Source organism: Globicephala melas, chromosome 1 (genome assembly GCF_963455315.2).
Source record: "Globicephala melas chromosome 1, mGloMel1.2, whole genome shotgun sequence".
In the NCBI taxonomy this organism is placed as follows: domain Eukaryota; kingdom Metazoa; phylum Chordata; class Mammalia; order Artiodactyla; family Delphinidae; genus Globicephala; species Globicephala melas.
In genome coordinates this window covers 162,463,304-162,490,281 of record NC_083314.1, presented here as the reverse complement: position 1 = coordinate 162,490,281, position 26,978 = coordinate 162,463,304, and the positions used below count along the sequence as shown (strand labels likewise).

At 48.9% G+C, this 26,978-nt stretch overlaps 3 protein-coding genes across 5 annotated transcripts; 1 reads left to right on the top strand and 2 right to left on the bottom strand.

Moving 5' to 3' along the window:
- Positions 1-187: 187 nt before the first annotated feature.
- FAM229A (family with sequence similarity 229 member A) lies at positions 188-1,119 on the bottom strand. Of its 2 annotated transcripts, none has more exons than XM_030870960.3 (3): positions 841-1,119; positions 620-759; positions 188-427 (listed from the first exon to the last, which is right to left on the bottom strand). In XM_030870960.3, the coding sequence occupies exons 1-3, from the start codon at positions 976-978 to the stop codon at positions 325-327; spliced, it is 381 nt and encodes a 126-aa protein (XP_030726820.1). In that variant the 5' UTR covers positions 979-1,119; the 3' UTR covers positions 188-324. The 2 variants fall into 2 exon arrangements, with proteins under 2 accessions (XP_030726820.1, XP_060164436.1); XM_060308453.2 differs by having other exon boundaries at positions 363-477.
- Positions 1,120-1,317: 198 nt separating this feature from the next.
- TSSK3 (testis specific serine kinase 3) lies at positions 1,318-5,308 on the top strand. Its single transcript, XM_030882843.3, has 2 exons — positions 1,318-1,682; positions 2,436-5,308. The coding sequence occupies exons 1-2, from the start codon at positions 1,538-1,540 to the stop codon at positions 3,095-3,097; spliced, it is 807 nt and encodes a 268-aa protein (XP_030738703.1). The 5' UTR covers positions 1,318-1,537; the 3' UTR covers positions 3,098-5,308.
- BSDC1 (BSD domain containing 1) lies at positions 5,032-26,572 on the bottom strand. 2 transcript variants are annotated; one of them, XM_030870930.3, is made up of 11 exons: positions 26,532-26,572; positions 26,206-26,266; positions 21,315-21,431; positions 18,797-18,964; positions 17,304-17,358; positions 15,248-15,363; positions 14,757-14,825; positions 14,509-14,587; positions 13,081-13,557; positions 7,155-7,258; positions 5,032-5,212 (listed from the first exon to the last, which is right to left on the bottom strand). In XM_030870930.3, the coding sequence occupies exons 1-11, from the start codon at positions 26,540-26,542 to the stop codon at positions 5,180-5,182; spliced, it is 1,290 nt and encodes a 429-aa protein (XP_030726790.1). In that variant the 5' UTR covers positions 26,543-26,572; the 3' UTR covers positions 5,032-5,179. The 2 variants fall into 2 exon arrangements, with proteins under 2 accessions (XP_030726790.1, XP_030726769.1); XM_030870909.3 differs by lacking the exon at positions 5,032-5,212 and having other exon boundaries at positions 5,253-7,258.
- Positions 26,573-26,978: the final 406 nt, after the last annotated feature.

Genomic DNA, 26,978 nt, shown 5'->3' with positions numbered 1-26,978 from the left:
TGGGGGAAGGGCTTGGTGTCCAGGGAGAAGAAAGCGGAGTCGGAAGGGCAGGCCCCTGGGGCTGGGTCCAAGTGAGGAGGCAGCAGAAGGGAAGATGCCTTTGGATGAGGCGGAGCAGCGTGCGGGCCCGATCCGACGTGATAAACAAACACTGGCCGGAGTGGAAAGAACAGTTTATGCTGTGCTTTATTAAAATGTGCATCGTTCTTTTATTTTAAAATGTGCATCATTGTCTCCTGCTCGGCGCGCGCGATGTCAGCGTGGTGGCCTGCGGCGGGCCTCGTACACGCCCGGCTCCCGCGGAGCTGCCGTGCGCAGGCGCACTCAGGTGGCGCGGACCTGGGGGCTCCCGCCCAAGGCCAGGTAGACGTCGATGGGCACGTGCAGCAGCGTCAGGCAGTGGCAGCCGGGGCAGCGTCGAAGCGGCCTGGGGAAAGCGGGCCGCGACAGGGGGCGCTGAGGCGGGGCAGGCTCATCCTGTACAGGACGCATCGGGGAGTGCACTTGGGGTCCCTGAGGTTCGGGCGTGGATGTGGGACCTTACGTGGGGCGGGGGTGGGGCGATCGGGGGACGGAAGGTGGGCCGGGGTGGGGGGGCGGGGAGGAGCGCTGGCCTCACCTGACCGGGTTGTGCTCCGTAGCTACCCGCTCCGGGCTGTCCTGGGTCTCGCGGGGGAAGGCAAGGCCAGGGGAGTCTCCGGCCTCAATGGGGAATCTCCGACCCTGCGGGGGCTCCTGGGCACTCATGTCCGAGGCGCTCTGCGCGGGGAGTGGCGGTCAGGCAGCTCGCGGGCCGCCGGGCACCCCCTCCCCGCGCCCGCTCCGTGGGCCGTCGCTTACCTGTCGGAGGCCGAGACCGGTCCCAGGCAGGAAGTAGCTGCCCGAGCCCTGGCCGCGAGAGGACGCTCCGGTCCAGGCGGAGCCGGGCAGGTGTCTGCGGCGCGCCCGGGGCCCGGGCGTCGAGGGGGAGGGCTGCATTGTGACCCGGGCCTTGGCGCGCTGACCTTATAGAACCCGTTCCTCCCGCCGGGGAACCCCACGCCGCGCCAGCACTTAGCGCGGCGCGAGCCGGTACTTGGAGGGCTCTTGCCATGGGTCGCGCAGACCCCCAGCTGCCCGTTGAGGGAGCAGGAGGCTGTGTCCACGGAAAGGAGCCTGGCTTCCCGGGCCGCGCGCAGACGTCCGGAGCGCCCCCCACAGGCGGGGCTGCGACTCACTACCTGGCGCGGGGGCTGAGCGCAGCGGTGACTTAACCCGTTCTGGATTTGGTGGTGGTGGTGAGGGCAGGCAGGGGGCATTGCCAATTTTGGCCAAGGGTCACACAACACCTACATCACAATTGGGCCAGAGTTTTAAAATGTCTGACCCCCCTCCCTCTCCACCACCCGCGGCTTGTGTGTCCAGACGGAGAATGTTCTAGCGCTGGGGGAGGCTACGGATGAAAAGGAGCAGGCCAAGGGCAATGGTGGAGTAGAGCTGCCTCTCAGAGGCAGCATGAGCTGAGAGGGTGATAGGAAGGAAGGAGGTGCTAGACAGCATGGAGGGCTTTCTGCTCTCCAATGGGTACCAGCTGGGCAAGACCATTGGGGAAGGGACCTACTCAAAAGTCAAAGAAGCAGTTTCCAAAAAACACCAAAGAAAAGTGGCGATTAAAATTATAGACAAGATGGGAGGGCCAGAAGGTGAGCTGGGGCCCCTTTGGAGGAAGCGAGGGCTGGCTGAGGTGGGTGGGTCCGTGCTTCCTCCAGTCAGAAGGATCATTCCCTCCTCCCCTTTAGTCTGGAACCAAGGAAAGCAAGAGAGACTGTGGCTCTGGGGTAGATCAGTGGGGAACAGAGGGATGCTGGGAGTCCAGGAAATCCAAGATTAAAGTGGCAGGAGGTGAAGGATCCTCAGAAGCAGAGCCGGAGCCCACAAGGCCTTTCCTATTCCAGGAGGGGAACAGAGACTGGCGAGGCCATGGCCAGGGCTAGCAGAGGGCAGGAGCTGGAGCCAACGAAGGCAGAGATGGGGAAATGACAGGGCTCATGGAAAGAACTGTGGGTCAGGAGGCAGACGTGAGAGGAGTGGGCTCACCATGCTGTGGGCAAATCAGGCCTCGTAACTGAGATTCAATAGCCTTGTCTAAAAGTCCCTAATAGTCTAAAAGCCTAAAAGCACTTTGATATCCGTGGTCTCACAGGCTGCTCACAACAGTCCCTGAGGCTGACAGGGAGTAGTTCCTTTCAGTAATATATTAACTACAAAAACAATAGAGGTGAACATTCTTTGCAGTGTCCAAGCAGACAGACATTAAAGACTATGAAAGGGAACCAAGGCACAAGACCCAGACATGGTGGGGAGATAGGCAGACAGAAGTTGGAAGGCAGCAGACAGGAGGGAGGAGTTAGGCCCTTCTGGACTTGATGCTCCATCTTTTCGCTTTGTTTCCGTAGAGTTTATCCAGAGATTCCTGCCTCGGGAGCTCCAGATTGTCCGTACCCTGGACCACAAGAACATCATCCGAGTGTATGAGACGCTGGAGTCTGCAGACGGGAAAATCTACCTGGTGATGGAGCTGGCTGAAGGAGGGGATGTCTTTGACTGTGTGCTGAATGGGGGGCCACTGCCCGAGAGCCGGGCCAAGGCCCTCTTCCATCAGATGGTCGAGGCCATCCGCTACTGCCATGGCTGTGGTGTGGCTCACCGGGACCTCAAGTGCGAGAACGCTTTGTTGCAGGGCTTCAACCTGAAGCTGACAGACTTTGGCTTCGCCAAGGTGTTGCCCAAATCATGCCGGGAGCTGAGCCAGACCTTCTGCGGCAGCACAGCCTATGCCGCCCCAGAGGTACTTCAGGGTATTCCCCACGATAGCAAGAAGGGTGACGTCTGGAGCATGGGCGTGGTCCTGTACGTCATGCTCTGTGCCAGCCTACCTTTTGATGACACAGACATCCCCAAGATGCTGTGGCAGCAGCAGAAGAGGGTGTCCTTCCCCACTCATCTGGGCATCTCGGCTGAATGCCAGGACTTGCTCAAGCGGCTCCTGGAACCAGACATGATCCTCCGGCCTTCAATCGAAGAAGTCAGTTGGCATCCATGGCTAGCAAGCACTTGATAAAAGCAATGGCAAGTCCTCCCCAGTAAAGTAGGGGGAGAAAGCAAACCCAAAAACCCACTTCTAAAATGGTGATATATATTTTACACTTTGTTTACTTATCCTAAAACTTACCTACACCCTCTCCAGCCTTACTTCTCTTTCCCTTTAAAGATCTTCATGGAACCAGAGGGCCTCATTCAGACTTCCCTTTTATTACAGCTGACAAGTGATTTTCATACAGGTGTTTAACTAAAGTTAATTAAAAACAGACCCCAGAATCATACACATACAGGCGGAGGAGAGGAGAAAAATGACCAAGAGCAACTGGAACCACTGTTGTTGCAACTTCCTTTCCAAATAAAAGCAGAAGCGTTGGGAATGCAGTAACGGCCTCTTGACTCCTTGTCTTGGTGAGAGGCCTGTTGGGGGCCCTGTCCCTTTCTCATCCCAAAGGCCAAGGTGAGCCTGGGATGAGGACAAGGGACTTCCTCAGAACCCAGGTTACCTCCCATCCTAACGCACATAGTGTGTTTTCTGCCCTGGCTCTGGGGCAGCTGCCGTAGGGTACAAGAACAGAGCCCCAGACACCTTCCAGCTTCTGTTGAATCTCTTTAATAGCTGTTAACGGCAAGTCTGGAAAAGGTTCAGGACAAAGTTCTTTTTTCTTTCTTTTTTAATTACAAAACTAACAGCTGTTAAGAGTCTTTTTTTTTTCCTTTTTTCTTTTCCCGGCTACAAAATACTCTGGGGAGATACATTATAATTTAAAATATATAATATTGCACAAACAACCAAAAGGTTAATTAAACTAAAGAAATAATTACAAAGAGAAAAACCCCATCCCATCAAAAAAAGATTCAGCATTCTCTCCATCCCACCCCCTCATTGAAGGTTTGAAGTGGAAGTGACCACCACTCTCTTAGCGCCCCTGACCACAATCACTTTAAATCATTGGTGAACACACCAGATTATATACAAGAATCACCAGAGCAGCATCGTGAAGCACCAGGGTCTCCAGGGATTCCTGCAGCCCCTCATCCCCCCAAGAGAGGTGCAGCTTTTACCAGAGTGGGGGGTGAGAGCCACAAGGATTGGATCTGCCTTCAGGAAGAAGAGCTTTTGCAGAAACCTGATGACAGTCTCAAGAAGCTCACCCCCAGCATATCCCTTCAAGATGCAGAAGGGATGAGGCGGAGAAGTTGGGCTTACCAGAGTTGTAAGTACTCAGCTTTGATCACTGCTCTGTACCGCTGGTAGCTGGCTTGTGTCCTACGCTACAGGGGAGTCGAGGTGGGTAGCTGGTTGGACAAGGTATCCCGCCAGGCAACACACAGAAGGGCCTGAAGTGGCCCCCTCCCTTCTTGGGGAGGGGAAGAAGAGCAAGAGCACTCTTGCAGGTGGCACAGCTGGGCTAAGGACTCGGGTGCATCTGACATGAAGAAGCCTTGGGAAAGGCGTTGGGGACATACCAGCCTGGACTGGGTAAAAGGAGGGAGTTTGGTCTCTAGATTCTGAACCACAAGGAACCTTTCCAGGAATGGAAGATGCCTGGGAGGGGGAGATTCCTAAGAGAGGCAAATTTCCCAGAAATGAATGCCTCTTACCCGCTGGGACAGGAACCAAAATGTGTTCACCATCCCTGTCTAGCCAAGGGCAGGTGGCATGGCCTTCTTTGCCTGCTTATGGGTGACAGAGTGTGTTTTCTCGGCATCCTCCAAGAGACTGGTAGCTTGGCCTCTGCCTACACAGGCAGATGGGCTAGGGCTATCCATTGGGACTTCCCAGCAAGAGTCCCCAGGAACAGTGGTGTTCAGCAGAGAAATGTAGGCTCTTCTGGTGAGGGGGGTAGGTTTCCTCCCCCTCGGGTCATCCTATGATTGGCACAAGTCAGAGTTCCTGGTTTGGATTTAGCAAGCCCCTTCCCAGATGTGAGCAGAGGGCCAAAGGGCCAACAAGGAACAACCCAGAATCTGCCTAGAGCTCTGGCTGACAGAGGCCATTTGGGGGACATTCTTAGTCAGTGTCTTCCAGGGCCGGGCGGAGACGAGCGAGGGAGGTGGGAAGTGCTGTGGGTAGGGGAGCGGCTTGCTCTGGCTCCCCTCATTCCCAGTCCTCCCACTCTACATCTTCCAGCTGCAAAGGGAGGGGATAATGGAGAGCACAAACACGTATTACTCCTCTGAGTCAAGCTGAGACCCAAGCTCCCCGGCTGCCTCCAATTCGGGACAGCCCTCCCCGCAGCCCCAGCCCCAACTCCCCCAGGCCATACCCGGCCTCCTCTCAGAGCGAACCACTTGCTTCAAGGAATGTCTGGGGAGCAGAGCTGCCCTCTGCCCAAGCGGTGGGCCTGCTGTTCTGATGGTTCCAGACTCAAAGGAAATGCTTCTACCAACCAACACTGGACACCACAAGGGGACGCCCTGACTACAAGAAGCCCGTCAGTCAATCCCTGAAGGAGAACTTGTCTCCTGCGGAGCAGGTAAGAATATGGCCCTGAGAGGCAGGGAACTTTACAGTGGTGCTGTGATCAGAAGCAAGCGTGGCACTGGACTACAGGTGCTCGCAGGGCTTTCACTAGGGGCTCCAGCACCCTAATCCCCAGCTGAAGTCTCCCCAGGCAACTGTCTCTTGGCCTCTCTTCATATCAGCAGATCCCCTGATATAAATAATTCTGTTCAGATATATTGTATGTCGGGTTTTTTTTTTTTTTTTTTTTTTGCAGTACGTGGGCCTCTTGCTGTTGTGGCCTCTCCTGTTGTGGAGCACAGGCTCCGGACGCGCAGGCTCAGCAGCCATGGCTCACGGGCCTAGCTGCTCCGCGGCATGTGGGATCTTCCCGGACCGGGGCACGAACCCGTGTCCCCTGCATTGGCAGGTGGACTCTCAACCACTGCGCCACCAGGGAAGCCCTGTATGTCGGGTTTTAAAGAGGGCTGCAAAGACACCAAAGCCATGAAGGCCACGTGGCATAAGAGGTGCCATGGGCCTTCTCTACCCCGGGTATAGTGAGGTCACAGGTGTAAAATACTCTTGTGTAGGTCACTACCTCCCTCTGGGCTTCAGTCTCTCAGCATGAAAAACAAGGCCCTTCCCATTCTCTCTACTCTGTTCACCTCTTTATAGCAGGTTCCTGAGCTACATGTTGGAAGGAATCATGGGGTTCTTGTGTGACAGTGGATATAACACTGACTTGAATCAGATGTGTGGGCTGGAGCCTCAGTCCTGTCCCTTATTAGCTATGAGAGACTTTTGCCCAGCCTCTCATTCAAAACGACCATCCTTGATTCTGAGAGGAAGTGAAGAGTAAGAATAATAGGCCTCTGAGCTTATGACTGTTTTGTGGTGGTTTCAGGAACGTCTATTAGTGCGCCCATGTCCCCAGGCACTATGCCTAAGGTGTGCACATGCATCATCTACCACAGCATATGAAATTATAATGATCAGTGCCATGTTTTAGATGGGGAAACAGAGGCTCAGGTTAAGTGATCACATCGTCTTTTGTCTCCAAGGCCAGAAATCTGCTCAGGTCCCACACCTGGCGACCAGGAGTCAAAAGGTCTGGGGCAGGGTTTGGCATCTGTATTTTTTATTTATTTTTATTTTTTTTTTTGCGGTACGCGGGCCTCTCACCGCTGTGGCCTCTCCCGTTGCGGAGCACAGGCTCCGGACGCGCAGGCTCAGCGGCCATGGCTCACGGGCCCAGCCGCTCCACGGCATGTGGGATCTTCCCGGACCAGGGCATGAACCCGTGTCCCCTGCATCGGCAGGCAGACTCTCAACCACTGCGCCACCAGGGAAGCCCTGGCATCTGTATTTTTTAGTAGTTCCTCAGGTGATTCTGATAGGAGCTAAGGTCAAGAACTCCCCCATCCATCCCCCTGGAACTGAGGGGAAGCAGACCCTGCTAATGACTACTGTTCAGGGCCTGAGTGGGAGGCCCTAGCTTCCTTCCCGCAGCCTGCCACCTCAGATAGGAGTGGGATCCACCTTGCAGGGACAGTCGGGCTTGGCAGGGAGAGTCCTCAGACCCGGAATCATTGTGCTTGCCTCCCTGTGGCCAACCAGGCCGACTCACCTCACCGGAAGCATCCACTTTGGAAAGTGCCATCTGCACTTCTTCTTCAGTCATGTCCAAGTCAAAGTCCTTCTCCCAGTCCTCACTGATGTCTGTGCTTGAGCCTGGAACCATGATCCATAGTGTGAGAGACAGGAAGGGGTATGTGAAGAGGTTGTAGCTGGGGGTGATGGAACTCTTTAGAAAGGCCTGACAAATACACACCAAACGTCTTTACATTCTGCTTTCTCTGGCTCAGTGATCCCACTTTTAGGAATCTATTTTAAGGAAAAATCCTGGATTCAGTAAAAAAATTTAACCAAAAGGATGTTCACTGTAGTGCTGTTACAGTGATGAAAACTTAAAAAACGACCTGAAAGTTCACTGATAGGGAATTACAAAAATAAATGGTATAGTCATATGATGGAACATTATGTGGCTTTTAAAGGTTAGGCTATAAAACATTTATATACATGGCAAAATAGTCTTAAACTATTAAGTGAGAAAAAGCAAGTTACTGAATAGTGGAGAAGTACTGTGGTCCAGAAGCTCCCTAGGGGCCATGGAAATCTTCCAGAAGAAATAAACAATGAACCTCTTCCTCCTCAATCACTCCCTTCTACCTACACTGATCCTGCTACTCCTGAAACACACCAGGCACATTCCCACCTAGGGCCTTTGCAAGGACTGTTCCCTGTACCTCGAACTCTTCCTCAGATACCCACAGGCCAACTCACTCGCTTCCTTCACACCTTTACTCAAATCTCACCATCTAAACGTGGCCTACCCAGACTGTCCTATCTTCAGTTGCACCCTGACCCCTCACTCTGCTCTGGTTGTTCTTTTTTCTATTGTATTTACCACTTCCTAGTGTATTACATAATCAGATTCACTATGCTTACTGTCTAATAGTAGAGGAGCTGGAATGTGAGCTCCCGAGGACGGGGATCTTCTGTTTTCTTACGTATTCCAAGTGACTAGAACAAATAGTTTGTACTCAGTAAATATTCGTGGACTCTTTCTCTAAATCAGGGGTTGGCAAACTATGGCCTGTGGACCAAATCCAGCCTACTGTCTGCTTTTGGAAATAAAATTTTGGAACACAGCCATGGCCACTTGTTGACATATTGTCTATGACTGCTTTCATGCTGAAACGACAGAGCTGGGACAGAAACTGTATGTCCCCAAAAGCCTAAAATATTTGTGACCTGGCTCTGTGCAGAAAACATTTACTCCTCCCTGTTCTAGGTAATTCTGATGCCTGCTAAGGTTTGACAACTACTGCTCCAAACATTCATATTTGGGTATGCTTTCTTACAGGCAATATAAAAAAAATGTACATGTGAAAGTTATTAGTAAGAAGAAAACTACAAAAATAGTTCCTGTAAAAAAAGAGCATATGCAGTATGATTCCATTAAAAAAATACACTCACAGATGCATGCACACATACAGAGAGAATGAGCAAAACACCCACAAGAATACTAACAATAATTATCACTAGGTGATGAGGTCATGGGGTAATATATTTTTTTAAATGAACACATATTACTTTGTAATCATTTTTTTAAAAAGCACCTTTAAAAAGAGCTCTAAAAAAAAAAAAAAAAAAAAGAGTAAGCTCTGATCCCCCAATGGCACCACCTGTAAATACCTTGTTTCTTCCTGTCCAGCTTGTTCCTCACCATGCACCCAGGCTCTGAGACCTCCCCAAGCCTGGCCTCCGCATTCCTTATTCGGGTTCTTGCACTGTTCTCTAGTCACCCAGCTAGCCCTAAGTGGTGTGGTAACAGCAGGGTCTCTGGAGCCAAGCAAACCTGGGTGGAACCCTAACTCTTTTATCTATTGTGTAGTCTTGGGCAAGTTATTCTGGGCTTCAGTTTATTTATAAAATAAGGATAAAACCACCCTCTTTGCAAAGAACCACTGGAGGAGCTTATTAGAATGCAGATTCCTGTCTTCCCATCCCCCCTCATTTAGATTCAGCAGGTGTAGGTGGTGACCCAGAATTCTGCATTATAAACAGGTACCTAGATGATTCTGTATAGACCTTGGCCTGCAGTTGAGATACAACAGTGTTAAAATTAGCAGTATCATGTAAAGTGCCTGTAACATATATACACAGTGGATATTTAACAAATGGAGCTGTTAAAGGCCTGGTCCCAGAGTTAAGTAATTTTACACATGGTCCCACACCCAGTCAGGGGCAGATCTGCAACCAAGACCCAGTTCTTCTGACTCCACATCTAAGGCTCCCTGTGCTTTCAGGACACTCTTGGTGGCTTGCGTCTGGCTCCCTGTCAGTGCAGGCTTCCTGTGGGTTAGAAGCTGGACTCCCGGCTGATCTCTCCCTCCAGAGCTGTGGCTGTGGTCATGACAGCTTTTCCTAACCCCAGGTTGCCCTCTAGGGATTTGAAACTCTCCTCTTCAGGCTTAAATGCTAGGGCAGACCCTTTGGGGTAAAAAAGAAAGCATCAGCTAACATTTTTGGAGCACTTTACACCCACCCTCTGGGATAGGTATTAACAGTCCCAATTTACAGGTGAGGAAACAAAGGCTCTGAGTGGCAGAGATGTGAATCTGGACTTTCTCTGCCACCTGCTTCCTCCCACCACCCTGTCCTGTCACACAATGAGAGTACTAAGCTCTCCTTTACACTGTGCACGTGGCAGAGAACTGATCTATGCAACAACAATTTAAGATTTCATGATGAAGTTTTACTGTTTTCTTTTGTTTGTAAGAAAGGGGAGTTTTCAGGTGATTATTAACCTCATGGTGCTGTCACTCACAGCTCATTTTATTCTGTTTAATTGGCTCTTTGCTTCTCCAGAGAAGAAATGGAAGCAAAAGCCACTCCCAGGTCAGTCAGTAGTGAAGTGGGGCTTTAAGCCCAGAGCTCCTTCCAGTCCGCAGGCCACAGGGTCTGCCCTAATCTCCCCTCTCTGCTCCCTGCTGAGAGAGCCTGAGCAGGGTAAGTCTAGTCTCCTTGCTCAAATGGATCTCGGCACAATATACAGGTGGGAAGCAGCTCTGCAATGACAGGCATCACCCTGGAACCTTAGAGGTCCCTGTGGCTGGGCCACCTCCAGAGACTGCTGTATCCAGAGACCAAGCCTCCCTCATGTCATCTGGACAAAGAGGGAGAAGGAGTCACTCTGCCTCCAGGCCTCTTTTAAGATTCTTCCTCCCTTTACTCTGTCCCTACTGTCCCACTCTAGTCTAAGACCCCAGCTTCCCCCCATTAAGTGACTACAACTACTTCTGGTGGGTCTCCTGCACTGAATCCCCCGGCCCTCCTTTTGCGAATCCCCCAGTGCATTAAAGGAAGTATAGCGCACTGTTAAGAGCTTATGCTGCATCTTCCCCATAATCTCATTTCTTCCAGTCTCTACCCACCATTCATTTTTTCTCATCACTCTCTCCAATAGCCCAATTCCCAATGGAAACAATAATTCTTTAACCTTCCAACTGTTTCACTGTTATTCCCTCCCTTACCCAGCTCAGATTCCATGAACCATCATTCTGATCACTTCTTGCATACACTTGGACTCTTGTCTTTTTGAGTTCACCTGGGTAAACCTGAACCCTGATTAAGTCCAACTCCCCATCTGCTCTGTGCCTGCACCTGAGCAACTGAATGTGGCTGGACAAAAGTACTACTGTGCTGACTGGTGTCTCTTAAAATTCACGACCATTATCTCAAATGGACCCTTCGTACCATCCACCCAGCAACCACACAACACATATTGGGTCCATCACCTACTCTTCACTCTCCTAAAGGCAATGTCACACTTTTCTAAATACCTACTAGATGGGTGATTGATCTCAGTTTCCTACCAGTAAAAAAAAAAAAAGGGAAAATCTCACAGATCTCAGGATTTTTGTGAGGATTGAGTGATATGCATATCAAGTGCTTAGCACAGAGCTATACAGACATATGGAAAGTGCTCAGAGAATGGTACGTCTTATTATCTGCATCATCTCCCCAAAGCAGGGCTCTACCCAAATTTCTTCCCTAACTGAGGACCTATCAGGAAATAATTACCCCCAACTTACAGAGGAGAAAATGGAGGCTTAGAGAAGATCAGTACCTTTTCTGAAGTCACATGGCTTATGAGCAAAGTTGGGATTTGAACCCAGAACTGTCTGAACTCCAGAGCCTGAGCCCTTAGCCTCTATATGTAAAGCTTTTAGTACAGGTTGGGCATATAAGCAGCATGCCCTGCTGCTTTGTGGCACCAAGTCCAACTTTCTGAATTCGGCTTAAGATTTTAAGTTCTTGTTCCTCCCTCTCCTGGGAACAATACAGAAACGTGGGCTTTGGTCACCCGCTTCAATGTGCCCCATGTCCCCAACACACGATCTGACATGTGGGGGACTTTGCAGGCCCCCTCAGCTTGGACTACCGCTCCCTGCGCACCTGCCGCAAACTCTCCAACTCTCCTATACAATGCCTGTCTCCTTGGTGAAACACCTGCTGATGCGCAGAGGTTCCTTCTTTCTCTGAACTCCTCCTGTACCAAGCCTGTCTCATACTGCTTCGTGCCTCATCATAGACTGCAGCCTTTACCCCTCCCTCCTCAGTGTCTTATAAAGAGTGGGTAGGAGCTCAATGGATGACCTCACTGAATCAGAGTCAGATGGAAAACACTGGGTTGGAAACTGGAAATCAGCCTGTTTCCCCATCCACTGCAGTAAGCCAGTCCCTCACTGCCAGTAGGCCAGTGCTCACCTGCTGGGCAAGCTTTGTGGCCAACTGGTGCTGAGTGTTGGCAGACAGGATGCCTGCGTGTGAGGAGCTGAGGGGAGGTCTTGCTGACAATTGGCTATCTCTGGAGAGGTATTTTGGATGTGGCAAAACAAGCTGACACCAGAGCCATCACTGTCCTTTAATTGCAGGAGTTAGAGAGAGGTCCCCCCCTTGACATAAAGTCAAAGTGTCTACAGTCTAAAATTTCATTATGCAGATAAGAAACTAAAGCTCTATTACTTAAGCTGGGTCACTGCAAGTTCATGAGTATTCATTTTATTCTTCTTTAAGCTGTACATGTAAGTTTTGTTTATATATTTTATAATAATAACAATTAACACAGGCCTAGGGAAGCTAACTGACTTTCCTGAGGTCATCCATGGAAGAAGACCCTTGACAGCAATCAATGTCACAGGAGTTCCCACCCCAAAGTTGAACTGTTCAAAAGGATAGAAACTGACACAGTGTGGTAGTTAAGGGCATGGGTTTCAGGTCAGACAGAGCTGGGTCTGAATCTGGGCTTGCTACTTCCTGGCCGTGTGAATTTGAGCAAGTTACTTAACATCTCTGAGGCTCACTTTCTTCATCTGTAAAATGAGGACAGTTATATGGAGTTGTGAGTTGTAAACTGGAAATTAACAAGCTCCCCTGGTAACTGAGAAATTAAATGCAATATTACATCCTTAACACATGATTTGACATAAACCTTATTTTGTTGAATCTAAAACCCCAACAACTGTAAGATGCATCCTAATTTCAGAGAATAAATGCATCTTGGAATTGATGGAATAGGGTATAATAAATACTACAGTAGCTGTCATCATAATATAGTAGCTGTCATCATCATCATCAGTAGCACAAATGAAGGCCATCTGCTCCTAGGATCCTCACATGGGACAAGAAGACAAGTCTGCCTTGTGAGGTGGCAACTCTCACCTGCCCTGCCCGCACACGCTCCCTGGGCTTTGGCCTTGGCTTACCTTTTTTTTTTTTTTTTTGCGGTATGCGGGCCTCTCACTGTTGTAGCCTCTCCAATTGCGGAGCACAGGCTCCGGACGCACAGGCTCAGCCGCCATGGCTCACGGGCCCAGCCGCTCCGCGGCATGTGGGATCTTCCCAGACTGGGGCACGAACCCGTGTCCCCTGCATCGGCAGGCGGACTCTCAACCACTGCGCCACCAGGGAAGCCCATGGCTTACCTTTTTTTCCATTGGAGGGTGTAGACTTCCCGCTGTCTGAATTCAGCTCAAACACCCGTAAGTCTGTGAGTACCTCCTCCCTGAGAGTCTCTACTCTGGCTGGAGGCCGGGGCTCTGGACCGCTGGGGCGGCCAGCAGGGGTGTGGGGCTTGGACTGAGCTAGGGGTGGGGGTCCAGTCTCGCCCACATCCACAGCCAGGTCCTGTTCCTCCAAAGATTCCTCTAGCAGCTTTTGGGACAGGTCCTTGGGCAGCACTGGTGCCTCAGATGCAGGGGTGGGTTTGGCAATCTGTGTCACGAGGGAGATGCTCTCACTGCTCTCCGATGGAGTCACCTCTGTTGGAGCCTCAACCGGGGTCACCAGATTCTCTTCACAGGGACTCCGGGGGCCAGGTCCTCCTTCAAGGGATGTGGAAGTTTTGGCCACAGGAACCTTGGCCTCTTTTGGAGATGTGGGTGAAATGCCCACAAGCTCCTCTGTCAAGAGAGAAAGGTAGGGAAAGAGAGTGATGTACCCTGGTTAGCCCCAAGACAACCTTGGAGCTCTCTGAAAACAGACCTCAGGTTCCCACCAAAGTTTGCTCTAACCAAAACTAATGGGTGCCAGTTTCCTCACCTCCCTCTCCATCACAATTCTTCTGCAGATAATCCCTGTTGGTCAAACTCTCTCCCACCCTTGAGGCATAGCACATGCCTGGTGGGCACTCAGCTTCTAGCAGTGCAGCTCAAGATAATATTATAGCTTAGAAAGCCAAGACTTTAAAGTCAGTCAGTTTGAGGTTCAGGTTGGGCTCTGCTATATCCCACGTGCATGATCTTGGGCGAGACACTTAACTCTTCTTTAACCAATCTGCCTCATTTGCAAAAGAGGGATAATGAAGTTGTGGTAAGGACCATACATGTAAAGCTTTTAGTACAGGTTGGGCATATAATATAAGCACTTAGTAACTGTGTTAACATACCATGCAGGTGGCTCCCACACACTGTCCTAAGCTGAGCTACCAGGTAGAGGAAGCTCAGCTCTGTCCCTAAGCCAGCAGTTCCCAAGTTTGGCTGGTCATTAACATTACCAGTGGAGCTTGTTAAAAATACAAGTTTGGCCACATGTCCATAGAGTCTTATTTAGAAGTGGAAGAAGGGAATCTGGAATTTCAATAAGCATCCCCTACTCTTAAGTACTGGTCCATGGGCTAGCAGGGAAATCTGCTTCAAGTGACACATGTGATTTCTGTACCTAAACCTGGGATCCACCAGCTTTGGTAAACAACCCCTTGTTAGCTCAGTGTATCCTTGGCATGAGCAAACACCATATTCATTCCCTCTTCTTCCCTGGGGTGCCATGTCCCTCCAGGCTTCAGAGAGAATGGCCCAGACAGTCTCCCACAGGCAGGACTTGGTACTTTCTCATCACCTCTCAATACCTCTTACCTTCTTCCTCCTCCCAGCCAGGCTCTTCAGAGATGCTCTGTTCTGCACGCTGCTTCAGGGCATCCCTCCGGGCCTGCTCCTGAATGTGGGGGAGTAGATGGCCAGGAGCAGTCAGGGAACCCTCTTTCCCAGACTCTGGTCCTGACCCCAGAACTCTTGGCACCCTCTGTCCCCTTCTTCCCTCAACAAAATCCAGCCCCCTTCCCTCATGGCTGAGTGGAGGACCTTCCCTGGTTAGGCCAGCATACCTGCTCTAGTTGATGGACTTTATAGAAATACCGCTGCCAGAATTCTGAATGGGAAACAGCTGCAGGCACCTGGAGGGAGGGGACAGTGGAGATGAGACTTTGGGAGTGGTTATGTGGGGGTCTATGTTCCCAGCCTCATCAGCCAGCTCCCAGCCACTCTGGATATCAGATGGGATAAGTGGCTGAGTAGTGATTCTTAGAGCACTTCCACCCCCCAGACCCACCTTCCTGGCCCAGCTTGGCCAAGGAGGGAGAAAAGAACTCCCACCAGGCTTTGCCGGCCCTTCCATTTCTCACCATGATTGCCAGAAGCCTGGCAAATTAGTTTCCCCCATGTGGATTCTTGGCTCAGGAGCTGGCTGGTTTGGCTCCTCAGGGCCTCCTGCTGCTCTCTAGGCCAGAGGACTCCACAATGACTCTGGACATGTCCCTCCCACCTCCCCACACCTCAGGCCAGGAGTTGGTTGAGGTCCTGCCGGCTAGGCCCTCACCATCTTGGTGTAGAGGGCCCGGATGGAGGGGCTGCCTACAAGGAGCTCTGAGATCTCCCCCTTCTTCTCCTCCAAGCAGAACTGGGAAAGCCAGGTGTCAAACAACTCCAGGGGCCCTGCAGAGGGACAGACACTGATGGTCAGTTCCGTGGGTCTGGAGAAAGAACACTGGGCCTAGAGAAATCACACCTAAGCCTGGACATGGACAATGAGGAAAACTTAAGGTTTTTCCAAAGCCATATGGCCCAAGGTGGGGGGTCAGGCAGGGTGAAGGGGTGGGTAAGCTTGATATCAGGGCATGGCCCCTAAGTGATCACTGGGAGGGGCTGCAGTCTCCACTCTCTCCCATGCCTGCCTGCTTTTTATCCCACTGCACTTGGCTACTGAATCCTCTCCTCTCTGAAACAGCTATTCTCAGGTTACCACCAGTGACCCTATGTTGCCAAATCCAGTGGCAGATTCTCTGTCCTTCTCCTCATGTGACCATCCTACAGTTTCTGCCCTGGGAGCCACTACCTTCCTCTTGAAGCCCTCTTCTCTCCTGGCTTCTCACTCTTTGTATATTTCCTCCCACTTCTCTCGTTGTTCCATCTGAGTCTTCAGTGGGCTCCTCTTTTTCCTTTCCTTATCTCTTCTCGTTTTCCATTTTCCCCCAAGATAACCTCCACTAAACCATGAGTTTCAACCTCTTCCTCCCACTGACAATTCTTCAGTGTGTCTTTGCAGCTCAGGCTGCCTTTCTGGGCTCCAGATCCAGAGGTCCAGGTGCCTGGACACATCCACCTGCACATATGCTGCAAATACAACGTGTGCTCATTTTCTTCCCCCGCTCACCTGTCCTACCCACTCATCCACTGGAGAGCTGGAGGCCCTCCCAGACTCCTCCCTTATGGAGTCACTCTGGATTCCACTTCCTCAGCGTCTCTTATACATGCATACCTTCCTCCTCATTCCACCCGCCCCTTCCCTGGTTCCGGCTTTACCTCTGACATGAAGATTCCTATCAAGCCTCCTAACTGGTCTTCCCATCTTCCGTCTCTCCCTCTCTATTTCATCCTACAAAACACTGCCTGAAGGCTCTTCTATAAAATGCAAAATCAGATCACATCAGGTCTCAAAACGCTTCAACAGTTCTGTACAGGAGGGCATTTCAGGCTATGGTCCAAAGATAGGCTTCAAAGGGTTAAAGAATTCCCATATGCATAAAAAATTCTGTTGAGAGAGGGCTTGTTATTTTCAACAGATTTTTAAAGGCCTTTGTGACTTAAAAAAAGGTTAAGAACCACTATCTTGAGCCTTTTAGGACAAAATTCCAACTGCTTAGTCTGGTACCCAAAGCCTTTCCAGTCTGGTGCCCCTGGCAGCTCTCACTGCCCTCATTTCCTCACATGCACCCTTTGTCTGGCCTTCCCAAATGTCTAGGTTTTTCGAGAACTTCAAATTCCTGTTGTCCTGCTTGAATACCCTTCCCCCACTTCTAAAAGTAAAATTAGTTTACTTCTAATTCATCGTTAAAACCTCAATTCAGGTGTCACATGCTAGGTTTCCCAGGTTGGGTTACATGCCATCTTCTGGGATCCCACTGCTCCCCTCTTTCTGTGGAAGCAGTCAAGTCACTCTCTCTCTAGTATCTTTGCTTTATTCCCTGTTTCTGTCTCCTAACAGCAGGTTCCTGGAGGTCTGGACAGGGTTGGTTGAGGGTTTGACTCATTTCTGGTGTCTGGTTCCCATCCTGGGGCTTGCTGCACAGCAGGAGCTTAGCAAACAGGCCAAAGGGAAGGCAGGCAGGGCAGCAGGGCTGGGAAGGAGCCTAAGCTGAGGATGAGGGACGAGAGGAGCAAAGCCTCTGTAGAAGGGGATGAAGACAGTCTGGGTTCAGGGAGGAAGGGGGACCATCAACCCATCCCACCAGATGTAAGGGTCAAACTAGCCCCACTCTGGTCCCTCTACACAGGGGGTGCCTGGCCACTGCTACCAGAGACAAACAGGGTGCGCAATCCAGACCCGCTTGGTCTCCCTGCCCAGCAAGCCTGCACCCTCAGTGCTACCCCCTCACCATCTGGTTCATTGCAGTAGGTTGCTGGGTCTGACTGCAGGCTATAAAGGCGAGCCTAAAAAAAACAGAGAACAGAAATTCTGGGGTGATGGGGATAGACAGCAACCCCTCTCTGCCGATCAACCACAACCAGCTTCTCCCCTGTTGGCTACCATACCCACAGGGCACCTGGCAATTAACACTGTGGGCTATGGAGTGGAGCACTGGGCTAGGAGTCCAAAACTGGGGCTCCTAGAAAAATGGTCTTTCACCCAGTATTCCACCCCTGGAAACTAAGAAAATAAAGGGTAAGGAGGCTATAAAATTATATGTATAAAATGGTTTTGAATTATGTGAGATATGAAAAATGTTAGTGCAAGTATATTAATAAAGTGCAAAATTTACTTGCAAATTTTGAAATATTTAACTCCCTCAAATTAAAACAATTCATCAAGAATTTCTTAATTTCATAGCCAGTCTGCCATTGTGTTCTGCAATCTGTGTTCCCATTAGGGCCACAGGAGTGGCAAACTTTAGCTGGTAAACGGAAAGCCCGTCCTTCCTTCCTCATTATTGCAGGAAGCATGGGCTGGCTGTATCACAACTTCAGCAAGCGATTTTGGTGATTCACTGTTATAATTTAAAATCCTATAATTAAAAAATTTTCACAATCCACTTAAATGTGTACTAAGTGGTGGTGCTAATACTAGTGCTGAAAAACATGCTTGAAAAATGTTTGGAATTGAAATTCAATGTGGTAAAATGCTATGAAGAAGGCCAAACTGCTGTGACACCACACTGTGAATCTGGGAGAAAACGCTCCACAAAATATAAGAAGTAATGGTGATAAAGCAGAAACTAACACACCATTGTAAAGCAATTATACCCCAATAAAGATGTTAAAAAAAAAAAAAAAAAAGAAGTAATGGTGAGAAGATAAAATGCAATAGAAATATACTACCATTCTTGTTGATTTAATTGCTTTGAAGATATCCTCCCCCTGTACATTTATTCCTATTGGAAATTAGTCTTAAATAACACAAATGTGGAGATCATGCCCATAAAGATGCTGTCCAGAGCATTCCTTATTATGGATGAAAGCTGAAAGGAATCCAAATGTGCAGCACTAAGGAAATGACTGAATAAATTATGCTATATACGCTTGCAAGAATTTAAAGACATTAAAAATGATGGTGATTAGGAAAGATGCTAATAGTTAATTGCAAATTTTTAAGTGGGTTACAAAATTGCATGTATAAAGTGCTTTTTCTGTTAAAAAGAAAAACCCCAAACTATCTTTACCAGTGTTTGCAAGCAGAAAGAAATGGAAGGTTATACACCAACGAAGAATCAGTGGTTCTCTTTTAGTGATGGGATTACGGGTTTAGAAACTATTATCTTCTTGCTTATTGGTATTCTCCAATTTAATTATATACATGTATTTATTTTTTATGAACATGTACTGCTTTGTGAGCTCAGGTTAGAAGCTAGAGCCCAGTGCCGCTAGTGAATACCTTGGTGCCATCATAGGGCTCAGCCGTGCCAGAGGGTGTGCCCATCAGGGTGATGACATCGCAGTCAATGGTTTTGTCTGGTGAGGGTGCAAAGGTGTCGGAGATCACCCCTAGGAAGTCAGACAGCCCTTTCTTCATTTTTTCCGTTGCTCCCGAGGAGCCTTCAGTCTGCAGAGAGAAGCCAACAGAGGAAGCAAGTGGCCCAGGAGCAGGCTGCAAACTGGGGTACAGGGTATGGAGGTATGAAGCATCAGGGGTCAAAGTGTACTGTGTGTGGGGACCAGGGAAATGCTCACGACCTTTCACCCCCATCTCTGGGGCTGGAGAAGGAGAGAGGGGCAGCCAGAGTCCCCATCCCCCAGATGGGGGTGCGGAACAGGGCCACAGTAGGCCTGTGTAGGTCAGAGCAGAGCTCCTTGACTGGCTGTTTCAACAAAATTTCAAGGTCGACCAGGCTGATCACAAATTGACAGGGGAGGATCCATGCCACAGACATTCAGTGGGGAAGAGGACTTATGGGTAGAGTGATGGAAACGGTACTAGCTTTGGGGTCAGTCTTGGATCTGAATCCCAGCTCTACTACTTTTTGGTTATGAGACCTAAACCCTCTCAGAGTCTGTTTACTTATCTGTAAAATGCAGATAAATATACTTCCTTCAGGGGGGTACTGTGGAGATTAAAAGAGATAAGGTGTGTACAATGCCCAGCACATGGCAAACATTTAATAACTAGCAGTACTGTAATATTACAATCTCATCATCATCATTGCTCAGGAAGTATTTTGTATGAAAGGTTGAGGACATATGGGTAGGATGAGAACAAACAGCCTTGTGTAGAGGCAAACCTGGGACCAGCTGAGGGCCAATGTATGGACCTCCTAGAAGAGGCAAGTGGGGTACCAATCTTGAGCCACACTGGTCAGAATGCCCTTGAGCAAGAAGGGATGGGATGGGACTTTCCTGGTGGCGCAGTGGTTAAGAATCTGCCTGCCAATGCAGGGGACAGTGGTTCGAGTCCTGGTCCGGGAAGATCCCACATGCTGCAGAGCAACTAAGCCCGTGAGCCACAACTACTGAGCCTGCGTGCCACAACTACTGAAGCCCGCATGCCTAGAGCCCGTGCTCTGCAACAAGAGAAGCCACTGCAATGAGAAGCCCATGCACTGCAATGAAGAGTAGCCTCCACTCGCTGCAACTAGAGAAACCCACATGCAGCAACGAAGACCCAATGCAGCCATAAATAAATAAATACATACATACATAAGTAAGAAGGGATGGGAGGCTGAGAGACAGGACCAGGCTCTGCAAACCTTGTAGAAAAGTGTCACATTTACTCCTGATTAGGCTGCCCAGGTATTTTAAACCTAGAGACTATCAATAGTGCCTGGCACATGTTGGCACAGGTATATAATCTTATTTGTTGAATGAGAAAAGGAGTAAATAAATGAAAGAAACAAGTGGCATCTCTGCTACTGGCTGGACTTGCAGCAGTTCAGCTCAATGACTAATTGTCATTCACGCTCATCAGTAGCTGTGGTTAGCAGGCAGACAGTATTTTACAAGATTCAACAAAAGAAGCTTGGCTATAAAAACTCCATAACATGTTTTCCATAACATGGCCTCTAATTACTAGGCAACTGATTCAGCTGATGATCAAAGAAACTGAAATCTGTTCCAATACTAAAGGAGAAACTGTAATACAAAACTAGTATACTATATACTTCATTGGAAATCTGAGGTTTGCAGGGATATCTTTGACCATATACAATTTTCAAGTTCCATGCTGACTTTAGAATCTAACTCCTATCTCACAAGAGAATTCCACTATACATCTCTGATTGATAAAACCAGGGCCAATAAGAATATAAGTTGGCAAAACCTTTCTGGAGAGCAGTTTTACAGTAGATATTAAAAGGTCTAAAACAACTATATTCACCCTATATCCTTTCCAATACCTTATTAGGAAAAAAATATTAAGGGGAAAGATTAAGCAATCAGCATGTTCACTGTAACTGTTTACAATACTGGAAAAAACAAACAGGAAACTAGGAACTGGTCAAATCCACATAACAGAATACCATGCCATTTATGCATGCTCTAGAACGAGGTTTGCAATGATTAAGTCAAAAACTAGGTTATGAAACATGGTGTTCATTTGATCCCAGTTTTGAAAAAGAAAGTATACATAAGGGATATACTCCTCAAATATTAACAGTAGTTAATCTCTGGGAGAGGGACTTACGGGTATCTCTAGGTCTTTCTTTTTCTTTTATTTATCTGTATTTTCTAAATTGTCTACAATGAATGACTTTGCCGATCTGCTAAAACAATACAGAAGTGGGAAAGCTTATTATTATTTAACATATGTAGCTTGTTTGCTTGACGGACACAATTTTCAAAATGGGAGCCTATGGGAAAAAATAATCACTTAACGGTAGAAAGGTTGGGAGCTCCCACCAGGGTCCCAGGCAGGTCAGGCTATGTGGGAAAGTCACTTGGAGGGTGTAGGTGGTACTCACAGCCAGCTTCTCCTTGACCACGCTGGCAGTGGCTGCAATGGTGCAGGCTGTGTCGTGCTGCACCACCTGGGTGAACTCTGTCAGGTCCCGCTTCATGAACTCCAAGGCTTCGGAGGACTAAGGGAAGACAGAGAGGGATGACAGAGCCAGCTGGTGCCACCACCCTTTGTTCCTATTCCCTGTGCGTTAGTATCATACAGAAACATGGAAAACTCAGTGACATGGGAAGCCTGGGCTCAGAAACAATGCTTACTTGTCCCAATTCCATGACCTGGCATTACCCAACAGCAGAGAGCACAGAGGAACTTCCTGCTGCTCTGAGAACGGGGACTGAGCTCAGCCCAGACACTTATAAGCTATGTGGCCAGGAGGAACTCTCATCTAGCCCTCGGTTTTCTCCTGGGAAATTAGGGAGGTGGAAGAGATCAGTAGTTCTCATGAGCAGAATGGGGAAGGGGGCACAAGCAGTCTGAAAACAAAACAGACTTCGATGCATCACTTAGCTATGCTGTAAGTCATGACCTTTGTTTCCAATTTCAAACACAAAGAGAAGGGGGGTATGTGTGTGTGTTTAATCAAAGGAAAGTGTTTTCTATTTTTACTTTTTTTGTCACAGGGAAATTCAGTTGAAACATGAGATGGTAGGTGAAATTATTTTTGTGAAAGGTTTTATAAATATGTTGTACTGGTAACAGCAATAGTTTAGAAAGCTTTTATGAGCAATTTTTGACAACACCAGTGAAAAAGGTGTGTGATTTTTTACATTCAACAAAGGGGGTGTAAAAAGAAATACTGGATCAGATTCTCTCCTAGGCCGCCTTGGTTCCACCATTCCCCAAGGTTCTGTTCATCCATAGAGCTCCTTTGGGCAGAACTGATACTTGCTTGTCGGACCGGTCTGACTCTCACTCTGCACTCAAACCCAGTGTGAGACAGCAGGCCCTCAGCTCTTGTCTAAGTCTTACCTTGTCTTGCTTCATCCTCACCCACTCTAAGACACGTTCCCGGACTATCACTGTGCTCACCCCTTCAAGCCCTTTCATTTTACACAGGGATAATCACCTACATTTTAAAAACATGTTTTTGAATGTTCTGGCGATTTTTTCTTTGCAGAAGAGCCTGCCTAGTTTTCATCATCCTGGGAAGTCTCTGAATGGGACAATCTCATCTATCAGCCAGAGGCTTCTCTGCGAGTGGGAATGGCTCCATTTCAGATTCAGGACTCCTTAATTGGAGTAGAAGAGTCATTTATCAATTCTCTCTCCATCCACACCACCACCACCTTAGTCCAGGCCAACCTGCTCTTTCAACCAGACTCCTTTCCCAGGTTGCATCAGATACCTCTATTACCTTCTCCTCGTGACACCAGTGGGAGCTTAGTAAGTCAGAGCAGACCATGATGCCCCTGCTTTACATTCTTCAGTGATTACATAGTATCCTATGGCAAGTATAAAATCTTTACCTTCACTTACAAGGCCCATATAATCTCACCCTGGCGGACTCTCATCCCCTCCCACGATGCCCCTCACTGAGCTCCAGCTGGCCTTCCTCAAGTTTCCCAAATGTTCTACCATCTTCCCTAACTCAGGGTATCTGAACACATCATTCCCTCTCCTTGACACATAGTTCTAACTCTTCAAAACAAGCGAACAAACACAATGAACGAACCCTCTCACCTGGCTATGTTTACATGTCACTTCCTTCAGATGTAGGTTGGCTCCCCTGCTCATGGGCACCTGCACTTTCTCTTCTTTAACATTTACTGTCCTTTAGATTTATAATTACCTGTTCGTATCTATCCTCCTGGATAAACTGTGAGCTCTGTGAACATAGAGCGTTTGTTTTTTGTTCACTGATGCTCTCCCAGTGTCTGACATAGAGCCTGGCATAAAGTAGGCACTCAAAAAATGTGTGCTTGTTAGACTGGTATGTACCAGGGCAATTTTAATTACATAACCATTTACATGATTATTTGATGAATGGTTGTCTCCCTCACTAGACTGTGAGCTCTTAGGGGACCTATATGAACAGACATGGTGCCAGCCCTCCAGGTCACAGTCTACTGGGGAAAATGCTCACGTAACAGTGCTGATGTGCAAGGGCAGAGCAGTGACTGGTGTATTGTGGGGAGGTTGGAAAGACTTGTTGACAGGCCTGGTCTGAGCCTTAAAGAATGAGCAGGAGTCACCAAGGCAGCCTGGGCGTGGTGGGGCCTGGGGTTTACTGAGGCCTACAAGCACTTCAGTCCTAATGAAAATAAAGGGTAACACAGAAGTGGTGAGGGATAAAGCTTGAGAGGGCAACCTTGGAGGGCCTGGTCAGCCCTGTTGGTGATGGGGAACCACCAAAGTCTGAAGCAGGTGGGACATGATGAGACTCACGTTTTTGACAGGTCACTCCAGAGACTGGCATGGACTATAGGTCCAAGAGTGACAAGATCAGAAATGGAGGAAGACCTGTCAGGAGGCTGTTGCAATAGCCCAGAAAAGGAAATAGAAGAAAATGAACAAGGACAGTGCTGGTCAGGATGAGAAGATGGGACTGGTTCAAGAAATACTAGGCAAAAAAGGTGGATTTGGGATTAAATAGATGTTTTGACTCAGGACAAGAAAGAGTCGGGAAGAGCTACTGGCAACTAAACTAGGTGACTGGATGATTGCAGTGCTGCCAGCTGAGGAAGAAAATGCTGAAGGGGGAGTGGGTTTATACAGAGGATGGTGACAATGATTTTGGTATGTAGTATCTGCAGTGACTGTGGGATATCTGGGACACCTGGCTAGCCAGAGCTCTCCTCAAATACTAAATCTCACAGAAAAGGATTAGGAGTCTCCCTAAAATGAAAGAGTTTGTTGAGTGAACAAAGCAATGTGTGAGGATAAGGTTCCTCAAACACCACCTTTAAAGGGCAGGCAGAGGAAGAAGAATTCGTGAAAGAGGAAGTGAAAGCCTGGAGAAGTATGTGGAGAACTGAGAGAGAATCATGCCACAAAAGCCAAGGGAGTAGAGTTTCAGGAAAGAGAGAGTGATCACTAGCGTCTAATGCAGCAGAAAGGTCCAGAAAGATAAGACCTGAAAACCACCACTGGATTTGGCAAGTGGTAGGTGAAGCTGAGTGTTTATATAGATAAGTCTATGTGTAGTGGCTTCAGGGGTGGGGAGGGAGTTAAGAGAGATCATGTTATTGACTTCAAATTTTAAAAAGTAGGAGGTGAGCTTGTCTCCTGGAAGTAAAAGAGGAAGTGGTTGGACAGGGGACTTGAGGAAGAGTTAGGTTTGGGGAAAGTTTCTGAAGGCAAGGGGAGAAGCAAATGTGAGATTGAAAAAAGTTGCTGGGGCAGGGGTGGAGGGTGAGGGGCCCCAGCCCAGAGAGTTTGGGGAATCTGCAGTGGGCCAAAGAGCATCGTGGCTTTCCCTACTAGTGTCCGTGGGCAAGCAAGCACACACACACACCCAGAGGAATGAAGGGGCAGAGGGAAGCAGATCACAGCACCAAGGGCTGTATTTTCTGGGGCAATATATGCTATTGGGTGCAAGAGAATTGGGGGTGCTGGGAATTGAGTGGTCCAGACGGAGCCAGCATAGGGAGGGCAGGAAGCAAGGCCAGGAAAGCACTGAAAGACCAAGAACAAAATGGAAGGAAAAATGGCCTGCAGGTATTTAAGAGGTTTCCCCGCGGCTCTCAGTGCTTAATAATAAAAATAAGTACTTATTTAGTACTTACTGTATGCTAGATATTGTTCTTAGTGCTTTACATATATTATCATTTAATCCTCACAACAATCCTAGCAGGTAGGTATTATTAGTATTCCCACTTTACAGATGAGGAACTGAGGCTTTGAGAGGTTAAATATCTTGCCTAGGTTCATATAAGAATAGGAAATTTAAGTTTTCTCTTTCCAAATGGGGAACTGTCAAAGGCAGAAACAACACCCATTCCCCTTGCTTCAAATGAGAGAACAAAGATGGAAGGCTAACCAACTACCTATTTTTCATGAGTTATGGTAAGACCAACGTTAAGGGTAACACACAGGAGGCCCTCACAAAACATTTGCTAAATGAACATCAGACTCTCCTTCCAGTAGACTACTCAACAAAAAGCAAGCTCTTTTGGGGTCTCTCCTATTAAACCTCAGCTTGAAATTCTCTGAGTCTTCATCAACCACATAAACAGCTCAGGTCACTCTCAGATTTTGCTGGGCTGTAGTGATGTTACACTACAAATGCTCCCAGAATAGAGGATTGATTTAACTGAAGCCAGAAGCCTCTTGGAGTCTGCCCTGAAGCAGGACTCACCCCAGTTGCTTGAGCTAAACAGTAATTAACTTTTTCCAGAATTCAGTTGGGTTGGTTTTGACGAACTAGCATGGACTGAAACAGCAACACACAATGGCATTGCCCACCGGCAGAGCCAAGCCTCACTCGGGCCACAGGGATTGCTGTTTCCCCACTAGACTGTGAGTTTTGGGAGGTCCAGGATTGCACCTGCTTGGCTAACGTCGGTATCCTCAGGACCACAGAGTCAGACAGTGCTGGCTGTGGCATATACTCTAATATTTGAATGACTAGAGGAGGTTTCTATCGCTAGAATTCTTTTTCTTCAAGGCCGAGATCAAATGTTCTCTCTTCTACGAAGTTGTGAATTTCCCAAGCGGAAATAAACCGCTCCTTCCCACGGATTCCTACCACAGGGTCGCTGCAGGCTTTAAGACCGTATTTATTTCACTGTAGCTAGAGTCACACTGGTCTGAGTTGGGGTCTGTCTTTCCGTAGGGCCCAAGTCGGCCTCATCCCTGAGGCCCGGAGCCCACACGGGTCCGGCGGGACGGCTCGGACCAGGCTGCAGTGAGGCGGCGCGGGGACCTGCCGTAGGAAGGGCGCCGGCCCGGCTTACCTTCTCCTTGACTGCCTGGTAGCTCTGCTGCAGCCAGCTCCGCCACCATCCCACGTCCTCCCTGTGGAAGACAGACACATCTGGCGGCCCCCCAGCGCGACTCTCGCCCGCTCAAGAATCGGGTCTCAGTTCCCTCCTCAGATGTGGCCCGCGGGCCGAGACTTCGCAGGCCGCTTCCCCACCCCCTCATGCTGAGACTCCACCCCGCCCTTTCAGCTCCGTCCAGGCCCGCGCTAGCCTCCTGTTCCCCGCGGGGACCCTGGCCCAGCACCCCAACCCTGGGAGAATTCAGGGCCCAACGCCCGAGAAGTGGATGACTGGCTCACCCTTCCGCCATCTTGCCCGCATGACATCACCACTATTTACTGACCTTTGACCTCCGACACGACACCGCCCCCTCAAGCACCGCCCCCGAGCGCGCGGCCCAATCCTCGCGCCGACACCGCCCTCAGCCCAATCTCCACCCCGCTCCCTCATTAGGCTCCGCCTCCTTGAGCTAGGTCCAGTCTCGGTCCAGAGTTCGGACTTAAAACTCGGCTCTTGGGAGACGCAAGAGGGAAGAGAGCTGGGAACATATGTATGTGTATAACTGATTCACTTTATTATAAAGCAGAAACTAACACACCATTGTAAAGCAATTATACCCCAATAAAGATGTTAAAAAATAAAAAATAAAAAAAACATAAAACTCGACTCCTGAACGTTCGGTCCAATCCTCACCCAGCACTGTCTTCAGGCCCCACCCCAAGTGTTAGCCCCACCCCCACCAACTT